Below are 26,672 nucleotides of genomic sequence, written 5' to 3' on the forward strand. Positions count from 1 at the left end.
TTCATTTCTGTACTAAGTCCTGCAAGGCTCAAGGCTTAGGATGGGGCACATTGCTGTCCTCTAGGAGGGTTTTATGTCTGCTAACATGAACATTATGTTACTGAAAGTGCAAAAAGAGGTTTTCCAGGGTGCGATGGACATCCTGTCCTATTCGAGGATCATAAGCATACTGGAAGAAGGGGAGTGAGGATACAACGCATGACCTACCGAGGGTTGGATCGTACTCCCAGATGAACCGTTTGGTCAGAAATCTCACTACAATCGCTGTGGAAGAAAAAGAACAACATGTCAGACGTGAGGTCTTGCTGGAGTCCTTGTCCTCTGAGATACACATTCACCACACACAGTATTTCCTTGACAACAAGCTCACTCTTAATACACTTCTCATCCCCATGGTGGCCTCAAACTTGGGTGGTGTTTAAATAAGCTTAGATTTATTCTTCTTGCCACAGGGTTAAAGCTCAATCAGCACACTGTGAGATTACTCACGCAGAAATTCCAACAAAGCCTTTAATTCGAGCCACATCACAGATCTCTAGAGTTTTAGAGGGGATTGACAAAAGTAGGTAAAAAGAAAAGAGACCGCCACTGTGCTGATGAAAAGATACAAGCTAACAATGTTACAGAAATGTAGCTATGCAAAACGAAAGGTAGGAATTCTAAAAGCTCACCGGAAAGTCACCTTTAGGGCTCGAGAGGTGGCTTTGGCTAAATGTGCTTGCTGCACTAGAATGTGGGGTCCTGCGTTCTGATCCCAGCACCCATATAAAAAGAGCTGGTGTGGCCATGCATGTCTGTATGCTGGGATGAGAGGGAGACCTGAGACAGGAAGATCACCAGGGTTTGCTGGCTGCCTTTTTCCAGGTTTGTTCAGTAAGAGAGCCTGTCGCAAAGAAATACCTATAATCTTTCCATAAGATCTGCACTTATTTTAAGTCATGGGCAATCTGGATCATCTTTAGCTGGAAATATGGGATTATGTCATGCATGATGGCCCATTCCTGTAATCCCAGCATGGGGAGGCTGTGGCAGGAAGAGAGTGTGTTTGAGGATGCCTTGGGATACACACGAAATTCCAGCCTGTCCTGAGCTAAAGAAATAGTCCCTGTCTTACAACAAAAACAAAGCATGCTTAATAAAGTGGACACTATTGCCCTGAAAAACAGATGGGACCCATGTCAAAGAGCTGTCCTCTTTTACAGTTCCTGAGAGTGGCTGTCAAACTTGAGAACGTTTTTCATGGAGACTGTCACAGACACTAAAAGTTGAAGGAAGCTCAGGGACTCTCTGAAGGCCTTTGATGGGGTCTCTGAGACTCTACTGAACGTCACTCAGAAATGGTGTCATTTATTTATTTGTTTGTTTGTTTATTTATCTATTTTATTGATTGATTGATTGATTGATTGGTTTTTCGAGATTGATTGGTTTCTCTGTGTAGCCCTGGCTGTCCTGGAACTCACTCTGTAGACCAGGCTGGCCTCGAACTCAGAAATCCGCCTGCCTTTGCTTCCCAAGTGCTGGGATTAAAGACGTGAGCCACCACCGCCCAGCTAGAAATGGTGTCTTATTAATTCAAAATATCAATTATATCTTTATTTGTACAGAAATGCCTCGAATGGGTTGCTCACAGACACTCCTTGATGGCGCAAAGCTAACTAGTTGAGGACTATGGCTGTTGAGTCTGTTGTCACTTTTAGGATCAGCAGAGATGCAGGCCTCTCCCCCAGTGGGCTGTGGGCTGTCTCGAGGCACGCTGCAGTGTGGACTTTGTCAGACAGACCACAGCCATAAGTGGCTTCACTGTGAATGACTAAAGAGAGAAAATAGCAATATTCTTCCTTAATTTCAGAGTGTTGAGACTTAACTCGAGTCAATATGTGCCAGTAGCATGGCCACCAGCCCTGCCATTCGTCCCACAGGGAGTGTACTTGTGGTTTCAGCTGAGCCCTTCGTCTGCCACTGTAAATTCTCTTGAGAATAAGGCTTTGATTTTTATGTTGATTTTTTTGTATGTATGAACTAATTAGTACAGATAGATACCTTTCTCTTTTAAAGATAATCCATGTTAGCTCTGCATGGTGGTGCATGTCTTTCATCTCAGCACTTGGGAGACAGAGGCAGATGGATCTCTGTGAGTTCTGGGCCAGCTAGGCCCACATAGTGAAACCCTGTGAGTCCCAGAGCTGGCCAGGGTATTTAAAAGGCTTCATCTTTAGTTAGAATACACACTTTAACTCTAAAAACCAATCTATAAAAAGTGTTATCTGTAAGGAATGACTTATTCAAATGAGCTGTTTAAAAAATGTAACTGGTGTTTTTCAATTCCAAAACCATTTAAAATTTAATCATTTTTCAAGAATATTTCTGAACTATATTAGACACTCCACTGCCTTTCAAAAATCAAATATACTGAGCATAAAATTGCTCCATTTGAAGATGCCAGGGTCTGGCAATATGTTTTGAAACTATAAGGAAGATATGTAAAAGACATTCAGAATCTGGTGCTTTTTAATATTTGAAGGTTTTGAATATGTATACACAAATTTTACATAATGTAACTTTGTCTTTCAGCTGTGGTCACTGGAACCATTCTTTTTTTGTTTGTTTGTTTGTTTGTTTGTTTGTTTTCGAGACAGGGTTTCTCTGTATAGTCCTAGCTGTCCTGGAACTCACTTTGTAGACCAGGCTGGCCTTGAACTCAGAAATCCTCCTGTCTTTACCTGCGAAGTGCTGGGATTAAAGGTGTTTGCCACCATGGCCCAGCTCACTGGAACCATTCTTAATAGCACATCTGCTTCTCCATGTGGTCACTTTTTTTATAGCAAAGACCTGTCACCCTCTGAACAAACTTGTGACTATCTTATAGGATACAGGGGTAATTTGGATGTGCCAATTCCAAAGAAACTTCCGGTGTCCATAAGTATACCTGGGGCTGGCGGGATAGCTCAGAGCATGGGTTAGGCTCAAGACCTGAATGAGCCTGACCCATGGCTGCCATGGTGGAAGGAAAGAAACAGCTTTGAAAAGCTGTCCTCTGATATCCACAAGCACACCACGGTATGCACGTGTCAACACACATACATACGTGTCAGAGCAAGTCAACAAAAATAAAGAACATCTTTTGTCTACCTCTGAGACATCATGTTTGTTGTTGGTAGTAAACTGGTCCTGTTGACTGGGACACTGCTGGATTCTCACTCTCAACTAAACAGAATAACCTCATTCCAGTAGGCAGCGTGCCTGTGAGGAACCCATGTCACCGATTTAAACAGTGCCAATATTCTTTCACACAGCTGCACGTGAGTGACTATTTCCAACAATAGGAGCATGCATTAAAAAAACATCTATTCAAATACATACAAAGCACACAGAAAACTTAGCTACGCACTGTTTAGAGATGGGCTTTCAAGGTTTTCTCTTTTTTCTTATAGGTTATTTTGGGGGAGGAGAAATGGATATATTTTTAGATTTAGATTCTGATAATATTTTAATTTGATTAACATAAAGAATGAAAACAATAATACACCTGTGCTGTATTATCTGGCAAATGTTTTATTATCCTCGGAACTAAATCCAAGTCTCAGTGATGCTTCAGTGATAACACACTTCAAGGGTGACCAGTATGTATTCTTTCTTTTTCTTTATTTTTTTTACAAATCTTATTATGGAATATGATTTTTATATATGATATAGCCTACCCCAGCTCGGCTCCCACCCTGCAGATTTCATTTCCTGCTTTATCACTTAACATTGTTATCTCCTCCTTGTTATTGGGAGGCCTCTGTTCAATGCCGCCTATCGCATATAACATCTTTGTCCTAAATTCTCCATTACTTGAGCTAATCCTTATTCAGCGTCTATTCTGTGCTGGCATCTACTCTGTCTAGAGATGTCCAGGTCACAATTTAAACCACCACCCCTGACCTCATGGCCTGATCTTCTAGGAAGAAACTGGATACATTCAAAGGACAGCTGAAGTGTGTAGTGTGCCAGAGAGGATGAGTGCCCTGGAGTAGAACACCCACAGAACTTAGGGAGGCTCTGTCCTTGATGGATGAGGGCGAGAGATGTTATCTAAGGAGTGGCAAGGGTAATTCTTTTAAAAAGATTTTTTTTTTTATTTTACATGTTTGTGTGTGTGTTTGTGCACGTATGTGTGCCACGTGCATACAGCTGCTCCAAAGAGCAGTCGATGGCACTGGATTACTGGAAGTGGAGTGACAGGCAGCTGTGAGCCACCTGATACAGGGACTGGGAACCAAACACGGGTCCTGTGTAAGAGCAGCAGATGCTCTTAACCAGTGATTCCATCTGTCCATCCCCGTGGATCCTGTCTGATAAGCAATATCTGAAGTGTATAAGGGACGATGCTTGAGGGATAATGCTCTGGGCAGAAAGAAGAGGAAATGCAAAGGTCCCGAAACAGGAAAGTGTGGGTGGTTGGCATGATCCCGGAGCAAGAACCAGGCCAGTGTGGCTGGGCCAAAAGGAGCAATGGTGAGTACTGTTGGAAATGAGGCAGTTTCCTCCCATCGCCCCAGCATGTACTGCTGCTCATGAGAGAGCCACAGCTGCTTAGCTGCCACAGGCACCCACTGTACTAAGAGGAACAGAACAACCGGGGTCCTATACAGCTACTCCTATTACTGCTACTATTGCTCTTATGTCACTTGGCCATTTCTTCAGGAATGCATACTCCATGGAGCATGAGATTTGTTTTCTGTTATCTAGCATAGCTCCTGGTAGACGAGACGATAATGACTGGATAGATGAAAGACAAGATTCAGTCATGGCAATTATGATGACTCACTCTTAAACAGAGAAGGAATAACCAAGACACTGCAGAAAAACCAGCCGGACATAAGTCCTGATAGTACAGTGCTGTCTTGTATAAACCTCTTAAACAGTCATGTGGCTATAGGATGTCAGGGGCTCTGGGAGCCTGAGGGGAGCACAGAAGGTCTTTTCCATTATGACACTGAAATTTACAGTTTATTAAAATGTTTGATGTTTGAGGCTAGAGAGGCGAGGCGGCTCAGTGGGTGAAGATGTTTGCTGTTCAAGCCTGGTGACCTATGCTAGAGTCCCGGAAGAAGAGAGAGGGACACCTCCACACAGTTGTCTTCTGACCTCCACATGTTAGCTGTGATAGGTATGTACTGACACACATGTGTGCACACACTAACGATAAACATTGAAAATTCCTTTAAAATGTTTGTGGTAAGAGTTGGGGCTGTCACGCAGTGGTAGAGTACTTTCCTAGAATATGTAAAGCCCCAGACAGAGTTCCCAGCACCACCTACCCCAGGAAAGTCACTATAAAAATAGGCCTTTTTTTTTTTTTTTTTTTTTTTTTTGCTTTCTCCACCCCAACAATCTTGGATAGAGTTGTGAGTTTGTTTGTTGTTTGTTTGTTTGTTTGTTTTTCAAAGCACAATGTGACATCAGCAATGGGAACCTCTGCTACTCACAGAGGTCTCTTACAAAGACTTTTACAGTTTTATGAAATCTATATGAGAAATCCTTTTTTAGAAAGAAATAAGCTGATTCAACCAAATGTAGACGAACATTGATATTTATGAGTGAAGAGGTGTGACCCAACAGCGACACAGATGCCACCTTTTAGGCTCCTGTTAAGTAAGCTCCCGGGTGACCTCATAGGCAGTGTCTGTCCTGTGGTGACACAGACAGGAAGCTGGAAAGCTCCTATAGAGTGGTGATTAGTCATCCCTGCAGGGCTCCGGGTCCACAGTCGAGGCTATGCAACAAACTGACTCTAATCTCAGCAATGGGACACTAAGCGGTTATTACAGAGCAGCAGAGAAAGCTAACCATACAGAATCCACATGTACCTGTCAGAGATAAAATATCCATGCAAGTGTCGAAAATACCCAGGTCCAAGTTTTAAATGTATTCATATTTACTTACTTAGTTAGTTAGTTTTGTGTGTGTGTGTGCACGTGTGCCACCAGGTCCAAGTTTTAAATATTTTCACATTTATTTATTTATTTATTTTATCTATCTATCTATCTATCTATCTATCTATCTATCTATCTATCTATCTATGTATTTATGTATGTATGTATGTATCTATCTATCTATCTATCTATCTATCAATCATTTATTTATTTATTTATTTATTTATTTATGTGTGTACAAATACGTATGTGCCACACATCACATGTGACGTCCAGAGTACAGCTGTGGTAGTTAGTTCTCACCTCATACCATGTAGGCTTGGAGAAGAACTCGGGTCCTCAGGTTTGGCAGGAAGTGCTTTATCCCCAAGCTGTCTTGTCAGCCTCCATCAAAGCTTTTGTAATCACTTCTGCTTCCTGCGTGCCACCTGGTCTCCATGTGCCCTTTCTGAGTTGTGGCCACCATCTTGCCCACATCCCAGGGAAAACTTAGTCTAATTTAGGTTCTAAGATGGTGCTTACGCTTCCTAATGCAATTGGGACAAGTTTGGTTAGGAACAAATGAGCCCTTGTTTTCACCCTATAACCAGCCAGACCTTGGGGGAAAGTATTTAAAGTTCTAAGACTGCATAATATCACATTGCTTTATAATGGCTTTTACACGTTTTCCTAACTACTGTCATAAAAAATAACCTGTTATGTATTCAAAACTACACGGTAACATTATAATAAATTTATGTGAGGACATTATAATAAATTTACTTGAAGAGATTATAATAACTTTACATGACAACATTATAAATAATCTATTTAATTGTAATAAGGCCCAAGTATGGAGTTTTGGAAATTAGACCATACCCACAAAGTATCTCTCTCCCCAACCCTCTTCCTCCTCAGCACCGATTGCATGATTGACTTCAATACCTGCAAATACTTGCGGCCGCGGTAACTATCACCAAGCCCACGTGGGTTGTGAGATCAATATGAAATTGCTTCTGCTTTGAATTTATCATCAGTAGTTACAACCTCACAATAAAAAAAAAAGTAATAAAAACAATGCATGAGAGAAAGACAGGAGAGTTTTCATATCTCCCAGAATTATTTGTTCATCTCAGCAGCATAACCTTGACTGAAACAGTGTCATAAACAGTGTGACGGGACAGCCTCAGTGTGAAGGGACAACCTTAAGAATGCAATGTTACCGCTCCCATTTCCTGAGTATGCCCGCGAGCTCAGACATTGGGCTGGACTCTGCAAGCACATCTTCCCTCCCACATTTTTGTGGCCCCGCCCCTCTGTGTGTGTGTGTGTGTGTGTGTGTGTGTGTGTGTGTGTGTGTACCTGGGGAAGCCAGAGAATAACTTTTGAGAGTCAGCTCTCTCTTCCTATCATGTGTATGGGGAATTGAACGCAGGTTTTCAGTCTTGGCAGCAAGCACCTTTACCCACAGAGCCACGTTACTAGCTCCACGTTTCTTTCTCATATGAGGTGTGAAGTTCAGCTTCATGATCCTCAGTTTTTCAGCCAATCATTGGGGTTTGAATAGGAAAGATGCTACCTGAGACTGCCGCCTTCCTCCGGATGAAAGCTCTCTGGGTGGAAATTTCCAGAGGATGCTGTGTGTAAGTTATAAGCACAAGTATCTTTAAACACATGCTCACCTGCATACTTTGTTCTGTCTTGGAAAAGAAAAAAAAAACATATGGTTTGGTTTTGCTCAATGCATATTTTGTTACAAAACCACGAAAACAATCAAGGCTGAAATATCGCTAAGAAAAATCCATCTTCTAGACATAAGTTTGAGTGTATATATTTCCTCAGTGTGGAGCGAAGATGAACTTTTGACTTCTGTGACCCATGTGACATTAATACATACATGGATAGTGTGACAATCCTCCCAAAATGCTTTGCCTCATTGACTTCATTCAATTGGCTTAATTTGTTTCCTTTGGGGTTGAGTACCAAGAGCACCTAGGTCAGGGGGTGCTCCAGTGTCCTCTCATGTCAGCTTTATTCTAACTTGGCTTCCTTAAAAACTGCAACAAGCTAAGAAGCAATCAGCATAGTAAGTAGGCAATAAAGACTGGGACATCATCAAGTGAAGGGTGACAAAGGACTCAGGACACAGCAGATTCATACATAATGTTGTTATATGCCAGACAGCATGTCTACCTACAATAAGGGTTGCAGCAGCCATCTCCTGTTTAAAATGCTCCCTGGCCTCGCCAGGACATTACTTCCTCTACTGTGGCATGACATTATCATTCATTTCTTCTCTCTACAGAATAAACCCAACTACTTTGTAAATATTTATATTCCTGTGTCCTATCAAGTGTGAACGATCCTCGTTAACCCATAGAGCAATTCACCTCTACTGGTTGTTACAGATGCCTGACCTGACAGTCATGTCACATTTAAGAAATGGATGAGGGTACAATTATACAATAAATCTTTGCTTTCAAGCCCACTATTAGAGATGGTCTGTATTCTGGTGTGCTTACACCTTTAAAGACTCATGCTCCTTAAAGAAGACTTCTGAAGGGACTCTGGCCAGCCCAGCCCTGCAAACATGGCCCTCACAGGCCTTGCCTCTCTCCCGGATTCCCTCTGCCTTGTGAAAAGCTGTTAGATTGCATTCCAAAAGCAAGGTTTATTTTCTTATTTGGCCACTTCCTCCTCCTGAAGCTCATTACCACCAAGGCCCAGCAATCAAAAGCCCCCTTTTCACCTAATCAATATGCCAAATTAAAATTAAACACTCATCCAAACATGGAGTTTCCCATTTTACCTTTATAACCCATGGTTTTCCTATGGGCCACATCATGTCTGTCTACTCTCTATCCAGAGGCAGTCCTTTGTCCTCTGGGACAAATTCCCCTCCTCCCTCTCCCTTGCTCGCTTCTTCCCTGTCCTTTATCTCCTGTCTCTGTCCCTTATTCCCTGACCCCCATCCCGCTGGGACAAATAAATCCCCTCTGTGCTGAGAACTGGGTCTTGGGGGTCCTGATAATTTTCCTTTCACTTTCCATTCTTAAAAATATCTATCACCCCCTTCTCAGGTTCAAGTTCTGGTTCTGATGCCCATTCACACCACCAGCTTTGCAAATCTGATTGGTCCAAATTGCAGGACCCACCTTGTGTTAGCTTTATACTCCTCAATGTTTTTTTTAGAACAAAACAGAAATAAGTGTTCATCACAAACCAGCTCCCACTGAGGACCCAGGCGACGGCTGCTGGTGGATCGCCACGCTACAGTATGTGAAGTTAAGCATCCATTCATTAATCAGATAAGCTGTTGGTCTGAAGTGTTCACACTTCCTGATTATGGCATTAGAGGGGTTCTGGGAATGCTTTCAATACAACACCGATGGCACTTTCTGATCACTCAAGGGGCGTCAAAGACAGATTGGATATAGATCACGAGTGAATTTGTTTAGCATACAAAGTCTTGAAAGTAGGAATTAATGCTCCTACTTTATACGGAAAGAACGTGATCAGAGATTGGCGGGCTGTCAGTCAAATGGAGGAGCTGGCTCTGGATCCAGTCACATTGTTAAATCTCTAAGCTTTTAGCAATACACAGTGGTCACCACTATATCTTAATATTTCCACATATGATTTAATTCTACATGGTTGAGATTTTTCTTCTATATGAGTGCACACCCTATCGAGAAGCAGGCTCTGGGAACTGCATTTTTGGCTCATGACTGGATTTCTTCTTTACTGGAGAAAAATCACCATGACCCAAAACCATGGCAACACAGCGAGAGGATATAAATTTTGAGAAGCAAAGGGAAAATTTGAAGATAAGTAAGATTTTTGCTTTTCTCTTCAAAAGGCCGTTTATTCAGGCAACATACCAGGCAGACAGGAAGTGCGTAATTGTGTAGATATCAAGTGAAGCTCAAACAGGGAGCACAGCAAGCTGATGTCTCCTGGCCAGTTTCAGGGAAAAAAAGAAAGAATCCCAGGCACCCCCTTAGGCAACCACCTCAGCAAAGAAAATATCACGTGGGTTTCATTCCTAGCGATTTGAGAATTTGTGCTCTTGCATGCCCTGGGAAAACAGAGGTGGTAGTGGTGGGGAGATCAACAGAGACTATGACTTAATCCAAACTAGACTATGACCCAAGTCCTGCTGTCACAGTGTTCCTGTTGTAAAAACTGAAGAAGGGCAGACAGCAGAGAGCCTGACTCACTTTGCTGCTCCAGAGGGAATAAATTTCATGAACTAACATTTGTGTTTGCCAGAGTATGGAACACAAGAGATGAGCCCGGAGTCACTTTATGAAGGGCTAATCATGATGCTCCTGCTCTGGCCTAGAGTTAAAGGGCCAGGTGACCGGTCTTTCTCTACATAGAGCCTTTGGTGTGCCACACTTTCGAGCTTAGCATCACAGAGACTCCTCCTGTGATAGATAGTTTGTATGTGCTCGGTCCATGGAGTGGCACTATTAGAGGATGTGGTCCTGTTGGAGAAGGTGTGGCCTTATTGGAGTAGGTGTGTCACTGTGATTGTGGGTTTTAAGACCCTCATCCTAGCTGCCTGGCAGCCAGTATTCTGCTGCAGCCTTCAGATGAAGATGTAGAACTCTCAGTTCCTCCTGCACCGTGCCTTGCCTGGATGCTGCCATGTTCTCACCTTGGTGATAATGGATTGAACCTGTGACCCTGTAAGCCAGCCCCAATTAAATGTTGTCCTTATAAAGAGTTGCCTTGGTCATGGTGTCTGTTCACAGCAGTAAACCCCTAACGAAGAGACAGCGTCAGGCTTCAAACTCATGGGAATCCTATGCCTCCTGTGTTCTGGCATCACAGGCATGCACTGTCTCAGACTTTTACTCTGTGGAATGTGCCTCTTTCCTTCACTCTCCACATCTAATTAGAACATAGCGCAGGGCCAGATCAAATCCAGCCAGCGTCTTGCTTGGGACCCACACAAACGCATTAACTTCCGATTACAAACTAAACTAAGCCTCTCTTCCCCTCCCCCTGAGCCTTTGTTGTTCTCAGGTCAAACCTCCAAATTTAATTTTCCTCCTCTCTCATGCCCTGGGGCTACTGCAGTTCTACTCCTTGAGACCTGGGTCTTTTCTTTACCCCATGTCCTGTGTGCACACCCTTCCTTTGCGTGGGACTTTCTGTGGCTGTCCTTTCCTCCTACAAGAAACAGCAGTCATTGTGCCTCTGGGGACAGAATTCGTGATACTTTGGCACAGAGTCGGGTATGGTTTGCCATGTCGCTCTAGGGCAGCTCTTTGAAGCTTTGGCATATCAAGAATTAGCAGTGGTAGAGATCAATAATGTGCTGATTTAAAATATCTTGGACTTTGCCAAACGATAACAAAAATAACCTCTGAACTGGAGGGAGAACAGTAGCAACTTCATGATTTGAAAAGCAGGACTTAAGGAGAAAGTCCCATAGCAAAGAAAGAGGCACAAATATCACATTGCAGATGTGTTCACTGATAACTAACTTTAGTCCTTTACATTTTGTTTACGGTTAGGAAGGCATCTGCCTTATGCTACAGAACCATGAGGACCCGAGTTTGGAACCCCAGCACCCACATGAAAAGCTAGCATGGTGGTATGTGGCTCTAACTCCATCACGGGAAAGGCAGAGACAGGTGAATCTCTGGAGCTTTTGTTGACCAGCCCAGCTCAATCAGTAAGATCCAGACTCAGTGACAGATCCTATCATGTCAGAAAAAATAAGGGGGGTGGGGGGTCCTGAAGAGATGGCTTTGAGGTTAAGAGTATGGGCTAGTTTCAGAGGAGCTGGATTTGATTACTAGCACCCAGATGGCAGCTCACAACCATCTAACTACAGTTCCAGAGGATCTGATGCCCAGAAATGCACGTAGGCAAAATATCCATGCATACGAAAATTAAAATAAAAAGTAAGACGAAGAGACATAACATTGGCCTCTATCTAGACTCCATAGACATGTGCATTCACAGATGTATGCTTACATACCCATGTGTGTGTAGACGTACTCATACAGAGAGAGGCCATTTGACCAAGTCTTTCTTCTGTTCATACGCAATTTTCACAGTTAACCAGTGTACATTTACTCAACATCATGCTAAATACCAAAGAAAGCAAGACAGAAGATTCCACAGGCAAGATGACTTCACATTAGAGCTAAACTGTAAACAGAGGCTTAGAGGAGTTGAAACTTGCTGACTTCTAGAGGGAAAGTCAAGTAGACACTTGTCACATCTCATCATGTAGATGCAGAAGAGCCAAGTTCAGCCAGGAGTCACATGTTTAGAGATGGGTGGAATACTGTGTGGGTGGAGCTATGCAGGTATGTCGGGGGATGGGCTGTGAAGTTCTCTGAGCCCAGAATATGGAGAAACTCATATGCCACTTGGAGGGGCTTGGGTTTACTATGAGGCACGTACAGAAGTCTCTGGGTATGAAGATGAAAGGATCTGACCTGGTCCAGAAAGGTTTGTTGCAAGTATGAGAGGAATGAGAACAAGGGTTTCAGACAGGATGAAATTCTGGAAGGCCAATGGGTCTTTTTAAAAAGTGATATCATCTTTGAAGATAGTGAGCATGTGATGCTAATGATAATGTTAAATAGAGAGTTCCATCTATCCACCCTTCCATAACACACTTGCTCACCCAGCCTTCTCCACTCTTCTATCATCCATCAATCTGTCTGTCACATAGTCAGTGTGTATCTCTTGGCTGTCTGTCCTGTCATGGTTACTGTCATATGCTGTCTCTGCAGCTGGAGACAGCAATCCTTGTCGCCCGCCTACTCTGCTGGGTTGCAGATGTAGTTTATGTAGTTGATGAGGCAAAGATGCTGTAGATGGCCTAAGGGAGACAGTGTCATCCAGACGGAGCCTTTTCATGACTCTGGCGGCCTCCCTCACTTCCCGTGTTTTCTACCGAATCTCAACTTTGTAACTTCGCTGTAAGAGTGAATGGATTCAGATCAAAGCGGGCATTTAAACAATCTGCTGGTCCTATAGCTATACTCTCTCAAGTGCCTCTGCGCCTCACTCCTTATCAGTCTGGCCCCTTGCTGTCTTTCCTGTGAAGGTCAAAACAAACTGACACAAAAAGATCCTTAAGTCTCATAAAAACAGAAATGGGACCACGTAATGGATGTGTAAAATGAACGCAGTATCAAGACACAGGCTTTATAAGGTAGGAGTGGAAATACAAGGGAAATTAGATCCAGATGGTCATGAAGATTGGCTTTGAAATGACTGTTCGTTCAAGCCTGGAAATGTGTACTTGTCCTGCATATTGATATTGAGATTATCACCCTGAAAAAAAGAAGACTCCTCCTCCTCCTCTTCTTCCTCTTCTTCCTCCTCTTCGTCCTCCTCCTCCTCTTCTTCTCCCCCCTCCCCCTGCTCACTAACCCATCCACTCCCACTTCCCTGTCCTGGCATTCCCCTCCACTGGGCATGAAGGTCTGATAAAACTCTGCACTAAACCCATCTGGTCCTGGGCTTTTTTTTTGGTTGGGAGACTATTAATGACTGCTTCTATTTCATTGGGGGTTATTGGACTATTTAGATCATTTATCTGATCCTGATTTAACTTTAGTGCCTGATATCTGTCTAGAAAATTGTTCATTTCATTCAGATTTTCCAGTTTTGTTGAGTATAGGCTTTGTAGTGGTATCTGATGATTTTTTTTATTTCCTCAGTTTCTGTTGTTATGTCTCCCTTTTCATTTCTGATTTTATTAATTTCAATACTGTCTCTGTGCCCTCTGGTTAGTTTGGCTAAGGGTTTATCTATCTTGTTGATTTTCTCAAAAAGCCAGCTCCTGGTTTGGTTGATTCTTTGTATAGTTCTTTTTGTTTATATTTGGTTGATTTCAGCCCTGAGTTTGATTATTTCCTGCCTTCTAGTTCTCTTGGGTCTATTTGCTTCTTTTTGTTCTAGAGCTTTCAGTTGTGCTGTCAAGCTGCTAGTGTATATTTTCTACAGTTTCTTTTTCCAGGTACCCAGAGATACGAGTTTTCCTCTTAGTACTGCCTTGTGTCCCTTAAGTTTGGATATGTTGTGGCTTCAATTTCATCAATTTCTAGAAAGTCTTCTTTTTTTTTTCCTTTTGGTTTTACGAGACACGGTTTCTCTGTGTAGCCCTAGCTGTCCTGGAACTCACTCTGTAGACAAGGCTGGCCTTGAACTTAGAGATTCGCCTGTCTCTGCCTCCCAAGTGCTGGGATTAAAGGCATGCGCCACCATGCCCAGCTCTCTAGAAAGTCTTGAATTTCTTTCTTTATTTCTTCCTTGACCAAGTTAACACTGAGTAGAGTGTTGTTCAACTTCCACATATATGTGGGCTTTCTATTATTTTTGTTGTTATTGAAGACTAACCTTAGTCGATGATGATCTGATAGGATGCATGGGATTATTTCAATCTTCTTGTATCTGTTAAGGCCTGTTTTGTGACCAATTATATGGTCAGTTTTCGAGAGGATACCATGAGGTGGTGAGAAGAAGGTATATTCTTTTGTTTTAGGATAAAAATGTTCTATAGATATTTGTTAAACCCATTTCGTTCCTAACTTCTGTTAGTTTCACTGTGTCTCTGTTTAGTTTCTGTTTCCATGTGTGCTTTGAGCTTTAGCAAAGTTTCTTTTATGAATGTGGGTGTCCTTGCATTTGGAGCATAGATGTTCAGAATTGAGAGTTCATCTTGGAAGATTTTACCTTTGATGAGTATAAAGTATCCCTTTCTATCTTTTTTGATAGGTTGAAAGTTGATTTTACTTGATATTAGAATGACTACTTCAGCTTGTTTCTTGGGACCATTTGCTTGGAAAATTGTTTTCCAGCCTTTTACTCTGTGTCTGTCTTTGTCACTGAGGTGGGTTTCCTGCATGCAGCAAAAAGTTGGGTCCTGATTACGTATCCAGTCTGCTAGTCTATGTCTTTTTATTGGGGAATTGAGTCTATTGCTATTAAGAGATATTAAGGAAAAGTGATTGTTGCTTCCTGTTATTTTTGTTGTTAGAGGTGGAATTATGTTTATGTGGCTATCTTCTTATTAAAAAGACGATTATTTTCTTGCTATTTCTAGGGTGTAGTTTCCCTCCTTATAATGAAGTTTTCCATTTATTATCTTTGAAGGGCTGGATTTGTGGAAAGATATTTTCTAAATTTGTTTTTGTCATGAGATACCTTGGATTCTCCATCTATGGTAACTGAGAGTTTTGCTGAGTATAGTAGCCTTGGCTGGCATTTGTATTCTCTTAGGGTCTGTATGATATCTGCTGGCTTTCATAGTCTCTGATGAGAAGTCTGGTGTTATTCTGATGGGTCTGCCTTTATATGTTACTTGACCTTTTCCCCTTACTGCTTTTAATATTCTTTCTTTGTTTTGTGCATTTGGTGTTTTGATTATTCTGTGATGAGAGGAATTTCTTTTCTGGTCCAAACTATTTGGAGTTCTGTAGGCTTCTTGTATGTTCATGCATATCTCTTTCTTTAGGTTAGGGAACTTTTCTTCTATAATTTTGTTGAAGATATTACTGGCCCTTTATGTTGGGAATCTTCACTCTCTTCAATACCTATTATCCTTAGGTTTGGTCTTCTCATTGTGTCCTGGATTTCCTGGATGTTTTGGGTTAGGAGCTTTTTGCTTTTTGCATTTTCTTTGACTGTTGTGTCAATGTTTTCTAAGGTATCTTCTGCCCCTGAGATTCTCTCTTCCATCTCTTGTATTCTGTTGGTGATGCTTGCATCTATGACTCCTGATGCCTTTCCTAGGTTTTCTATCTCCAGAGTTGTCCCTCTTTATGATTTCTTTATTGCTTCTACTTCCATTTTTAGCTCCTGGATGGTTTTGTTCAATTACTTCACCTCTTTGGTTGTGCTTTCCTGTACTTCTTTAAGGGATTTTTGTGTTTCCTCTTTAGGGCTTCTATCTGTTTACATGTGTTCTCCTGTATTTCTTTAAAGGAGTTATTTTTGTCCTTCTTAAAGTCCTCTGTCAGCATCACGAGATGTGATTTTTAAATCCAAATCTTGCTTTTCCGTTGTGTTGGAGTATCCAGGACTTGCTGTTTTGGGAGAACTCGGTTCTGATGATGCCGTGTAGCCTTGGTTTCTGTTGATAAGGTTCTTGCTCTTGCCTTTTGACATCTGGTTACCTCTGGTGTTAGTTGGTCTTCCAGTCTCTGGCTTGAGCTTGCCCCTCCTGTGGGCCTGTAAGCCTGTGTCAGCACTCCTGGGGGACCAGCTCTCCCCTGGTAGAACCTGTGCACAGAGGGCTGGGGAACAGCCCCAGCTCCTGCATGCAGTTGGAGGCAGAAAGAACCTGTCCGCTGCTCCACCATTCCTACAGCCTGTCAAGGTTTTTCTTAATATAGTTTCCAAGAACTGCTAGAAAACACTTTGTTTACAGAAACCCTAGCTCTGGAGCCTCACTTCAGTACATTCACATCATGAGTATTGACTCTCATTCCTAAGGAAGTGGTGAGCGAAGAATTAATTGGATAATGGCAACTGCACCTTAGCATAGGAGAGAGGAGAGGAAGAAAGAGCTTGGAGGCTTAAAATTCCCAACATAAGTGATAAGAAGTTTGGGAATACTTTTGAAGATTGTAAAATGAGAGCAATAAGCTTCTCAAGAGCAAAATCAATAAGTAGGATTGACTGGCAATATATTATTCCTCAATTGAAACTGAAAGAACTAAGAAGGGATCAGTGTGGAATATTGGAGTGAGGTCACTAGGTTTTGCCTTTGACTCTAAACTTAATATATCAAATGCCAATCAAAATCTACACATTCATGATCCAAACTTTCCAACAAGCTTTAAATAAGTCAAAAATGATTATTTGCTTTAATAGTAAGAGTAACAATTAAGAGAGGAATGTCAACTTCCCAAGCGGGGTTTTGTATTTATCATTTTCTCTGTTTGCTACATCTTTGCTAAGGCACTGGGTTTCACCAGCATTGTCTGCAAGGAATTAAGTCGTTTTCTTGTTGCCAAAGAATTTGAATGTAAAACCGGGTTTTTAATGTTTACTTTTTGCTGGAAGAGGAAATGCGTATGGTGTTAATGTCTGTTTTTCCCTCCTTGGGTTTATAGCCCCAGAGCAGCAGAACCTGACTCTCCTCCACCCTTCCCTGGGCTGTTACTGTCACTCATTTTAATTATACACATTGTTGCTACCATTGTTTGAGCAAGCATTCTCTAATAGGTCATTTAAAGAATAAAACACAATAGATTTCACAGTTTCTTCTGCATCTTCTCCCAACTTTCAATCTAAGATACAGTTCCTCTCTTTTAAATTTTTATTTTATTTTATTTTATTTTATTTTATTTTATTTTATTTTATTAATGTGTGTATATGAGTGAGTGAGTGAGTGAGTGAGTGAGTGAGTGAATGAGTGAGTGTATGGATGTTTATGTATGGGTGTGGTCTCTCTTTCACTCTGTGTGTGTGTGTGTGTGTGTGTGTATACTTTGTATGTATGAGTACCCATAAAGGCCAGAAGAGGATGTCAGATATATAGGAGCTAGAGTTACAGGAGATTGTAATCCAAAGAGAACCAAACTCTATCTCTCGATTGATTAGTGGTGTGTGAGGACCCAGCCCTCTGTGGGTGGTGCCTGGACTGTTGATTCTGGGTTGGGTTAGAAAGCAGGCTCAGGAAAAGCAAAGAAGTTAGCAGCATTTCTCCATGATCTCTCCTTCAGTTCTGTCCTCCAGGTCCTTGCCCTGAGCTCTGTCCTGGATTCCCTCAATAATAGACTATAATCTATAAGACAAAGTCCCCCCACTTGTCCCTAAGCTGCTGTTATCACGGTTTTATAGCAGACATGGGAGCCAATTAGGACAACCATAATGTGTTTGGTTTATTCCAGTCTTTTCACATTAACCTTAATTCTACAGATTGTGCCTGAACACACAGTGGGTTAATATATATATATATATATATATATATATATATATATATATATATATTTACCTAAAACCAATGACCATGATGCATAATAAACATGCATTATAGTTCACAATTCATGAAGCATGTGCTGCTCTTTAACCATTACAGCCAGAACTCTTGCTTTGTTCAAACTGGAAACTTCACTCCAGAGTCTCTTTGCTAACCATATTTTCTTTCCAACACAGATGAAACAAAGTCTTCTCTTTCTAGCAACTCCAAGAGCAGATTTATTCAAGGGTAAATTGCCAGAATGGAACAGCCTGAACTGTATTGGCAAAAGGGCATGTTTCCCGTGTGGTTCTCTGGAGTATTCTGTAAGGTTTCATTTCAGGCCCCATCTGTTCTCCTCCTTCTGTCTCTCTGAAACCAAATTTTAAAATTAATCCAGCCGCTGTTGTGTTCATTTACAGGATCCTAACATAGATAAGTTGTTGATAAGACTCATGCGGTGTGATGCAAATATCAATTTATTTATTTGGCAATGATTTGTCAATTAGTCTCTGAATTAGTTTGCATCTATTTTCCCTCGCATTCCTCTGGATAAGGTTATTTGGGACATGAAGGGAGAGAGAAAGGAGGGAGGGCTGCAAAGGAAAATGAATATGTAACATTAATCTTAGGTTTTTAAAGGCAGTTCAGCCACCTTGACAATCCAGTGGAGTTTCATTATGTATAGTTTCTTTCCCTCAGGTTTTCTCTGACTGCTCTAAATGCACATTTCATTGTATGAGGCAGAAAAGCAAATGGCACCTGAGGAGGCTGGATCTGCACATGAGTGAGTGCCATGAGACACTTTCTCCCTCTAAGTGCCAGCTCAGACTCAGTGGGGATCTCTCCGGTACATGCACGTGCTGGACAGCGGCAGATAGGCTAAATCCTCTTGCCTTGTCAGCACACCAAGATTTTGTTTAAACACGTTGAAGACTAATTCCATGAGAGTGAATAGGTTCCTTCTATATTAAAAAAAAATCAAAACCCACAAAAGTACCTACAGAAGATAAAAAGTAAGTCTTTGCCTGGCAGGCCTATGTGTTTCTGTGAATTTTAGAGTTTAAGATAGCATCATATATTTAACCCATTCTATCTGTGTATTCAACACACAACACATTTTTACTAGTAACAATTAAGTATATGGCACTAGGCTGGTTGCTGACGAACTTTACTGGCCTTCAGTCTATTTTGCTCATTCATTCATTCAATATTTATCAAGCAAGCAATTATCACATACCAGGCTCTGTTGGGTCCTAGGAATATAAATAGACAAAGGCCTCTTCACAGGAGTTACATGACCCTTAGATTTCAGGAAAACACATAACAAATCAGAACACAAGTTTTTAAACTGCTGTATTTTGTGGGGACAAGTACAGAAGAGGGGCAGGGAGAGTTGTGGAAGTGTAAGCCTGAAGGTAGATATCTACACATCTGGGAGAAGAACGTGCCAAGCATAAGGAAGAGTGTGTGCAAATCCCAAGATGCAAATGCACTTGTTTAAGGAAGAGAGGCAGCTAGTAGCACCAAACTGAGAGAGGACAAAGAGAAAGATGGGAGGAGAGAAAGGCCAGGCAGAGGCTGACATCACAAAGAATCTGCAGATGAATATGAAGAGAATTGACTTGATACCAGGAAGCATCTGGTCACTGAAAGGAAGGATTTGATTTTTCCTTGATAGACAATGTATTGCAGAGTGAGCAGCTCGAAGGCTAATATGACAACCGGAATTCAGCACGAACCAGGGCAGAGCTATGGGTAGGAAATGGCCAGATTTGGTTTGAGGACAGTCATGGAGAGTAAGAGAACCATAAGCAGTAACCACAGGTTTACAATCCAAGAAAATAGGAAGATGAAATGATGCATCCTGAAGTGGAGAAAAGCTGGGGGTGGAGAAGAGGTGAGATGATGAGTTTAGTAAAACAATGGTTTTACAAGATGGCAATATCTTCTAAATGAGCAGTAGTATAGATACAGTTTAATTCAGCAACATGGCTGCTCTGGCAAGGGATCATATCCAAAGGCCTTCTAGGCCTACATGATCCAACAAGAATTAAAAGATGCTCTGTATTACAGTATGGTCTGGCTGGAGTATAGATACATTCCTAGTACACACCTTGAATCCCTAACAATGAGGGTAAGGTTAGTTTGTACAAGGAGGCAGCCATGCTTGAAAGTGATGTCTAACTGAGGGGCAGACAAAGTGATGAATAAGAGAAAGATTTGACAGAATGTGTCAGAGATAGGATACACTAAACTCACATGAAAGCAGCACAGGAAAGAGAGGCTACTTAAGAGCAGGGCAGGGGGAGGCAGTTTTGCTGGGACAGTTTTACAGATACAGACTGTAGAGAGAACAAGCTAGACACAGATGAAGGCAGAACAAGCCAGAGCATGAGAATGAGCCAGAAGATTAGAATGTACTGCCAAAATTAGTATGAGACCAAGCACAGCAACTCAGGAAGAAGCTAAGGAAAACAGGATAGAATCAGTCATCTTGGAAAATTAGATTGTACCGAGTCTAGAAGCTTCCAGGTCTATGCCTAAGAATAGTCAGAACAAAGAAAGAAACTCTCTGGGCTCAGCCCAAGTCATGTATTTGTGCATATGGCCCTCATATTATCCCTTCATCAGAGAAAATAAAAGAAACATTTACACCATAGAGGTGCAGAGGCAAAAGGATTCAGAGTCTGGAATCAGATCATTAGTAATCAGAGAAATTCAAACTAAAACAACAAGGGGGTTCCATTCACTCCAGCCAGGAGGGCAGGCGTTAAGAAAAGAGTAACAGCAAGTTCTGGGGAGGACACTGGGACAAGGCAAGACCTTCACCCTGCTGCTGGAGATGCAAACTAACCTCATCACTGTGGAGATTCACATGCATTCTCCTAAGGAAACAAAATCTGATCCATTATATGACCCAGTTTGTTCCTGTGTGATTACAAGTCAATACAGCCCAAAGGCACTTGCAGTATTCACAACAGCTAAGTTATGGAATCAACCTAGGTGCGCCTTAAAGGAGAAATGGATGAAAGCAATGTGGAATACACCATACAGTTTTAGTTCTTTCTAAAAACAAAGTAATGATATCATCTTTGGGGAAAAGGAAGGAAGAAGAGATTATCACACTAAGTGAATCATGCAAGTCACTAAGAGACAAATATTTTCTATTATTGTGGATCATAGACTGTATACAGAAACATAAACTTATGAACATATGACATGAACATAGAAATGAAACTGTCTAAGCAGGATAAAGAGGGCTGGTGGGAGGAGAGAGGGGAGAGAGGAGAGAAAATGGTGAGGGTGGGCATACAAGGGGATATGACTAAAGTACATAATATATTTGAATGAAGTGTCCTCATGGAGCTGAGTACTATGTACAGTAAAATATACTAAGTGTGGAAAAAGATCCTGGAGTTGAGTACAGATACCCATGCTATATACACATCTGATATCTGTTAGAATAACCTCATGGTTAGACAAGGTCACTAGAAGACCCAGTTTGGATGGAGAAACACTGCAGACTCTGAGTCGATGACACCCTTAGCTCCTGAGCTGATGAGGGCAAAACCAGTGGAGGTACTGAAGCAAGAAGGAAACCTGGAGGCTGCTCAGTGAACATTCTCTCCAGAGAGGGGATTGGCCCTCCTCTTCTCATCCTACAGATCCATGAGGGCTCAGAACTGGACTCAGTGTGTGAGGTCATGGGCAATGGGCTGGTATGGGTAACAGCTAAACTGGAGTGAGCGTGGGAGAAGGTAAAGGAGGGTCTCAGCCTCTAGCTGTTATCAGTTGTTCTCAGTCATAGCCAGTTCTCTACCATGCCCATTTAAGCATTCATTGGTCGATACTTCATTCAGCCATAAAACTGTGACCCATACAAGCCTAATGAATGATGTCTCTAGCTGCCATTCGCCAGTACCAAGTGCAGGTCAAGTGCCTAGCCCTGTGAGAATAAGACTAGAGTAAATGAGCGGCAGTTATGAAGGGAGTAAGATCTTTTTGGCTGAAATTTTCTATAATTTTCCCCCTCTTTTCTTTTCCTCTTTACATTAATCCTTGATTTCCACACCCAGGACTCTAATATGAAGGAAGAGATGGTATCAGTTGCTGACTTGAACCACATCACAAGATATCGGCACTCACAGCTAGATTGCAATGAGACCTCTGTGTCTATCCTGTCTCTGGACACTTCTTATTTGGAGGATGGGGGGTAAACACAGGAGACAAGGAAGGGAGAGAAGCCTCTACCTCCTCAAGGTCCCACAACCTTCTTAAATAGTGACAACAGTAGGGTCCCATGTTCAAATACGTGAGCCTGTGGGGGACTATTCCAATGTAAACATGAATGTTCTATCAGAAGGTATGCTTGGTGTCACAGTGTATGATGGTCTAAAGAGCAGTGAGGGCATTTTGCTGTTTAGCATCAGACTTTAAGTTTCACAGGGCAAGTGAGGAGGTGACAGCAGGAACCTAGGGTAACTGAATTATCCCAAGTCCATCAAGAGAAATCTGATGTTTCAGGCCAAAACCGCATGCAATTGACTCTTAAATTGTATCTTCGAAATGAGAATGCAACCTGAGGCCAAGATGAGGTTGACTTAGAGAAAAATAAAGTTGTCCGTGTGATTGACTGAGACATGACACCAATCCTGTGTACCCATACGTGCACAACAAGCTCTTTGGCAAGTGAAAAAACAAAATGTTGTTCCTACAATGGTAAGAACTGGGTCTGAACCCTACCACTGCTGTTCTCCTCACAGGCTCCCCAGCAAGGGAGACTTGCTGAGTTTTGCACTCTGATTTGCAAAATGAAAACTTAAAAATAATTATATCTCTGTTAAATGCCGCAATGCAGATAATGGTGTTTTATCAATTGTAAATTCTCTAACTAAAGGAAGAAGGAGTTTGTTCAAAGTTATCTCAATAAAGTCTGAGGTAATAAACAGGAAATTAAATGAGTCATTTGCATATCTGGGAGAAGAATTCAATAAACAGGAGCAGCCCATTGTGGGCGGATGGTGGTCCTGGGTACTATAAGAAAGCAGTCTGACCAGCCATGAACAGCAAGCCAGTAAACACCATTTCTCTCTGTGACCTTCACAATCGGCAGACTGACAATCTGCAGGAGACAGGAAGGCAGTTCAGTTCAGCACTACCAGGTAGCTAGTGTTGTTTCAAACTTCAGGAGTCTGACCCCAGGTGGTTTATTTTAGGCCTTTAATCACAGCCCAATTTGGTGAAAACCTTTCTGGAGATAATGAACTCAATTCCATGTGCATAACAAAGTATGCAAGGGACAGATATGAAGAGAGATTGGATGTTAACTACATCAAAACTCTATAATACATATGTCACCTTCCATGAGATAGGTTCCATAGATCGATTACATGTGACACCTTCCATAAGGTTCTGTAGATTGACAGAGAAAACAAGCTTATGAAGAGTGTCTGCAGGAGGGTCTGGTACATTCTCCAGCCACATAGATAAAAGGTCACCAGGCTATTAACCACATCCACCCCCAGTCTTCTTGCAGACAAGTTATCTTACCCTTGAAGGAACAACCCTGTGGGCTAACATTTTAGGTTTCCCTAGTATTTATCTGTGAGCACAAGGGCCTCTGTGTCTCTGCCATCCTGGCTTCAAAATCCTGCCTTGAGTCTGTGTCCTGACCTGGACTGCAAAGTAGAAGTGTGAATTCTTTCCTTTCCAAGTTGCTTTTGGTCATAGTATTTTATCACAGTAACAGAAACCCTAACTAAGATGGAGGTATTATATATGAGAGGGGATAGAAATGATAGATAGGGAATTGTCATGGCCTGGGCTATAAAGAAATATTTGTACTTCTTCCATACTGTATTAAGAAATTTGCAGGTACATGTTTGTAAAGCTTAACATGTACACAGTGTCTAGAGTTCGCTTGGCCTGATCCTAGGCCCTCTCAACCAGATGCCCTTGGGGACCACAGGTTGATACCGGCAGACACTAAGGAGCTTCAGGGTGTCAAGAAGAGCCTGAGTCCAGACAGGATCTGCTGGCTGGAGATGAAATACAAGGCAGATATTTGGCTTTTTAAGGATGTTGACCTCCTGCCCGCCCAGGCTACAGCCTTCTGAAAAAAGTGTGACTTAAAAAAAAAAACCAAACTTCAGTTCCCATCTCTGCTGGTTGGCCTTGGCTGTGACGGCGCCCTGAGCTGTAGTATTCTAGTCCTGTATGTTATGACACTGCTTTATTCGGATGCTGGATTGACCGAGATGGAGATATTTGACTGGTATTTTACTGGAATAATCTTAAATAGTTCCCATTTCATTTGTAGACATTTTGGTTGGGGTTATGAGTCTTGTGGTCTTTCCTAGTCTCTGAAGGGAATGCAGGTGCTTATTGCCCTCTTCAAACGTGACGGTCACTAACAGTCACACAGGTCGAATGATTAACCTCCAGCTAATTATACTGCCTTATGAGCCATCAAGTTGTGTGGAAGGCCAGGCTGGTCTACTGTGAAGCCATTGTACAAGGTCCAGTATGGCCCTTCCCATTGGCATTAGAACCTTATGGTATGAGATGAACCTCTTTCTCTGAGGTGCAGAGCAAGGGCCCCATTGAGCTGGGCCACACAAGCTGGGAGCAGGGAGAAGGATGGGTGTTGAATTCCTGAGCAGACAGCCTCCCATCCCTGTTTACTTTAAGGATCTGGCCTGGGCTTTGGCAAGAAGTCTGAACACAGGCAGATGAACTTGGCGGAAAATAACTGGAGCATCCTACACGAGTGACCCTTTGCTTTAGTTTAATTTTTATTTGGGTTTTCTTCAAATATTTTTAAATAGAAAAAAACTTATCTCCCTTAGATCTGCCCTTCTCATAGTGGTCTGCAGGTCCTGTGTAAAAGTGAGTTACTGAAACTTAGAACTGCTCCCCCCTCTTCTCCCTCCTTTCCTCGATATCTTTCCCCTCCCCTTCCTTTCTTCCCTCCCCATCCTTTCTCCTCTTCTTTCCTTGCCTTTCTTTGTTTTAAGGCTATATTTATTTCAGATAAGCTAGCATTTAATAATGGATCTTATTTAGAAAAACAACCTAAAAAAACAAACAAAACAAAACTTCACTGTGTCTCTGTAAACTTTGAATGAAACTTATACTGCTTATACTTAACAAGACAGTCTGCTTGGGTTGAGTTCATAGAATTACATGATCCACTCTCTAATGCCATAAATTCAAGTGATTAAAATCTGTGCTGATAGTGAGCATAATTCTTATTGTTTAAAAAAAAAACTTGCAAGAGATGGAAAACCACAGAATAATCTTCACTCAATTTGGGTTGAAACAATTTAAATAACGACAGAGGAAGAGTGGGGCTATTTTTAACCACTGTAATTCTGCAAACTTATTTTTAAAAAGAGTGATGACATACATTAAGTCCCCTTTTATACTAATAAATGTCAAGAAAAACTGGAATTTTGGTTTAATAGACATTCTGAGGAAGACGACGGGTCACGGGGTAAAGGAACTTGCTCCCAAGGCTAATGAACTGAGTTTCCTCACAGGCTCCACATAATGGAAGGAGAGAACTGGTGTCTAAGGGTGGACTTCCGACCTCGTGTGCTGTGGCATACACACATGCACACATACAAAATAAAGAAGTGTGAAGTAAAATAACATACAGGCAACCTATATATGCGAGGCTGTTCACCAGTCCAAAATGAAGCAGAACACAGAAGATCGACACGTAAAAGGCGGCAGGGGTAGGATATAAGATTGATGACACTCTACCTGAGCCTCTTCCAGCCATGATAGCACTGCCTGGAATATCCTCGTATCTCAGGAACCTGGGAGAGTTGAGAATCAAAACATCACTGGGAACCTCACTCCATCCCTTTTCTCCCTTCTTGCTCTCTTGGAGCCTGGCCACAGCTGAGGAGGCGTGACACATCTCCACTTCCCTCCGCACCTCCTCCTTAACGAACTACACTGGGGGGGGGGGGTGTAGGGGGGAGGTTCTGGTGCTCTGATCGGGAATCTGCTTGTGAACCCAGAAGGTCCTGTTCCCCAATTGATTCTTGATCGATCATTAAAGATGCTAGCGGACAAGGAGTTGGGCGGAAGAGGCTGAACTCCCCCCCTCCCCCGCCCCGCAACCCCTGCCGCCCCCAGGAGGCAGGCTAACGGACACAGGAGGGAGAAGGAACCAACAGCCATGTGAGAACTCAGGTGGAGCGGCCATTGGCCTCTTCCCTGACTGGGCCTGGGGTAGCAGGCAGGAGATTAGAAGAGCCACAAAGCTGAAGGCAGATTTAGGGTGCTGAGCTGGGACTAAAGGTAACTGAGCAATCAGAGTTGAGGGCAGAGTTAGAAGTGCTGAGCTGGGAGTGAAAAGAAGGGTGTGACAGCCAGGAGAGGCTTCCCGGCCATTGAGCTAAAGCATATAAAAAATAAGCTGTGTGCCCGTGTGTGTGTGTGTGTGTGTGTGTGTGTGTGTGTGTTTCATCTGCATATCTGAGGGAACCTGGGTGGGGCTGGTAGTGCAGTCTGCCCAGAGCCTAAAGTGGGGTAGTAGGAACTACACACGACACTATACCCTTTCCTGCCATTGTTCATGCATCTGTACCATTTGTCGTGCAGAGGCCCTAGAACCAGGAAACTGCTGTGTCTGCTTTCTAGATTCATATCTGTACCCAAAAGCAAAGAAAGAAAGGAAGACAAGAAGGGAGGGAAGAAGGAAGGAAGGAAGCAGGAAGGCAGGAAGGCAGGAAGGCAGGCAGGCAGGAAGGAAGGCAGGCAGGCAGGCAGGCAGGCAGGCAGGCAGGCAGGCAGGCAGGCAGGCAGGCAGG

At 42.4% G+C, this 26,672-nt stretch overlaps 1 protein-coding gene across 3 annotated transcripts in view; it reads right to left on the reverse strand.

Annotated features, from left to right (window-relative positions):
* The window catches only part of Rerg (RAS like estrogen regulated growth inhibitor), a 105,442-nt gene that overhangs the window by 11,734 nt on the left and 67,036 nt on the right, over positions 1 to 26,672 (reverse strand). For 2 of the 3 annotated variants that reach the window (XM_021164841.1, XM_021164842.1), the window contains exon 3: positions 208 to 264. In XM_021164841.1, coding sequence (XP_021020500.1) covers positions 208 to 264 — 57 coding nt within the window. Of the gene's footprint in view, positions 1 to 207; positions 265 to 25,614; positions 25,756 to 26,672 lie in introns of those variants that run through there. The other variant, XM_021164843.2, reaches the window with a different exon arrangement.

The sequence above is a fragment of the Mus caroli genome, chromosome 6 (genome assembly GCF_900094665.2).
Source record: "Mus caroli chromosome 6, CAROLI_EIJ_v1.1, whole genome shotgun sequence".
NCBI classification, from domain to species: Eukaryota; Metazoa; Chordata; class Mammalia; order Rodentia; family Muridae; genus Mus; species Mus caroli.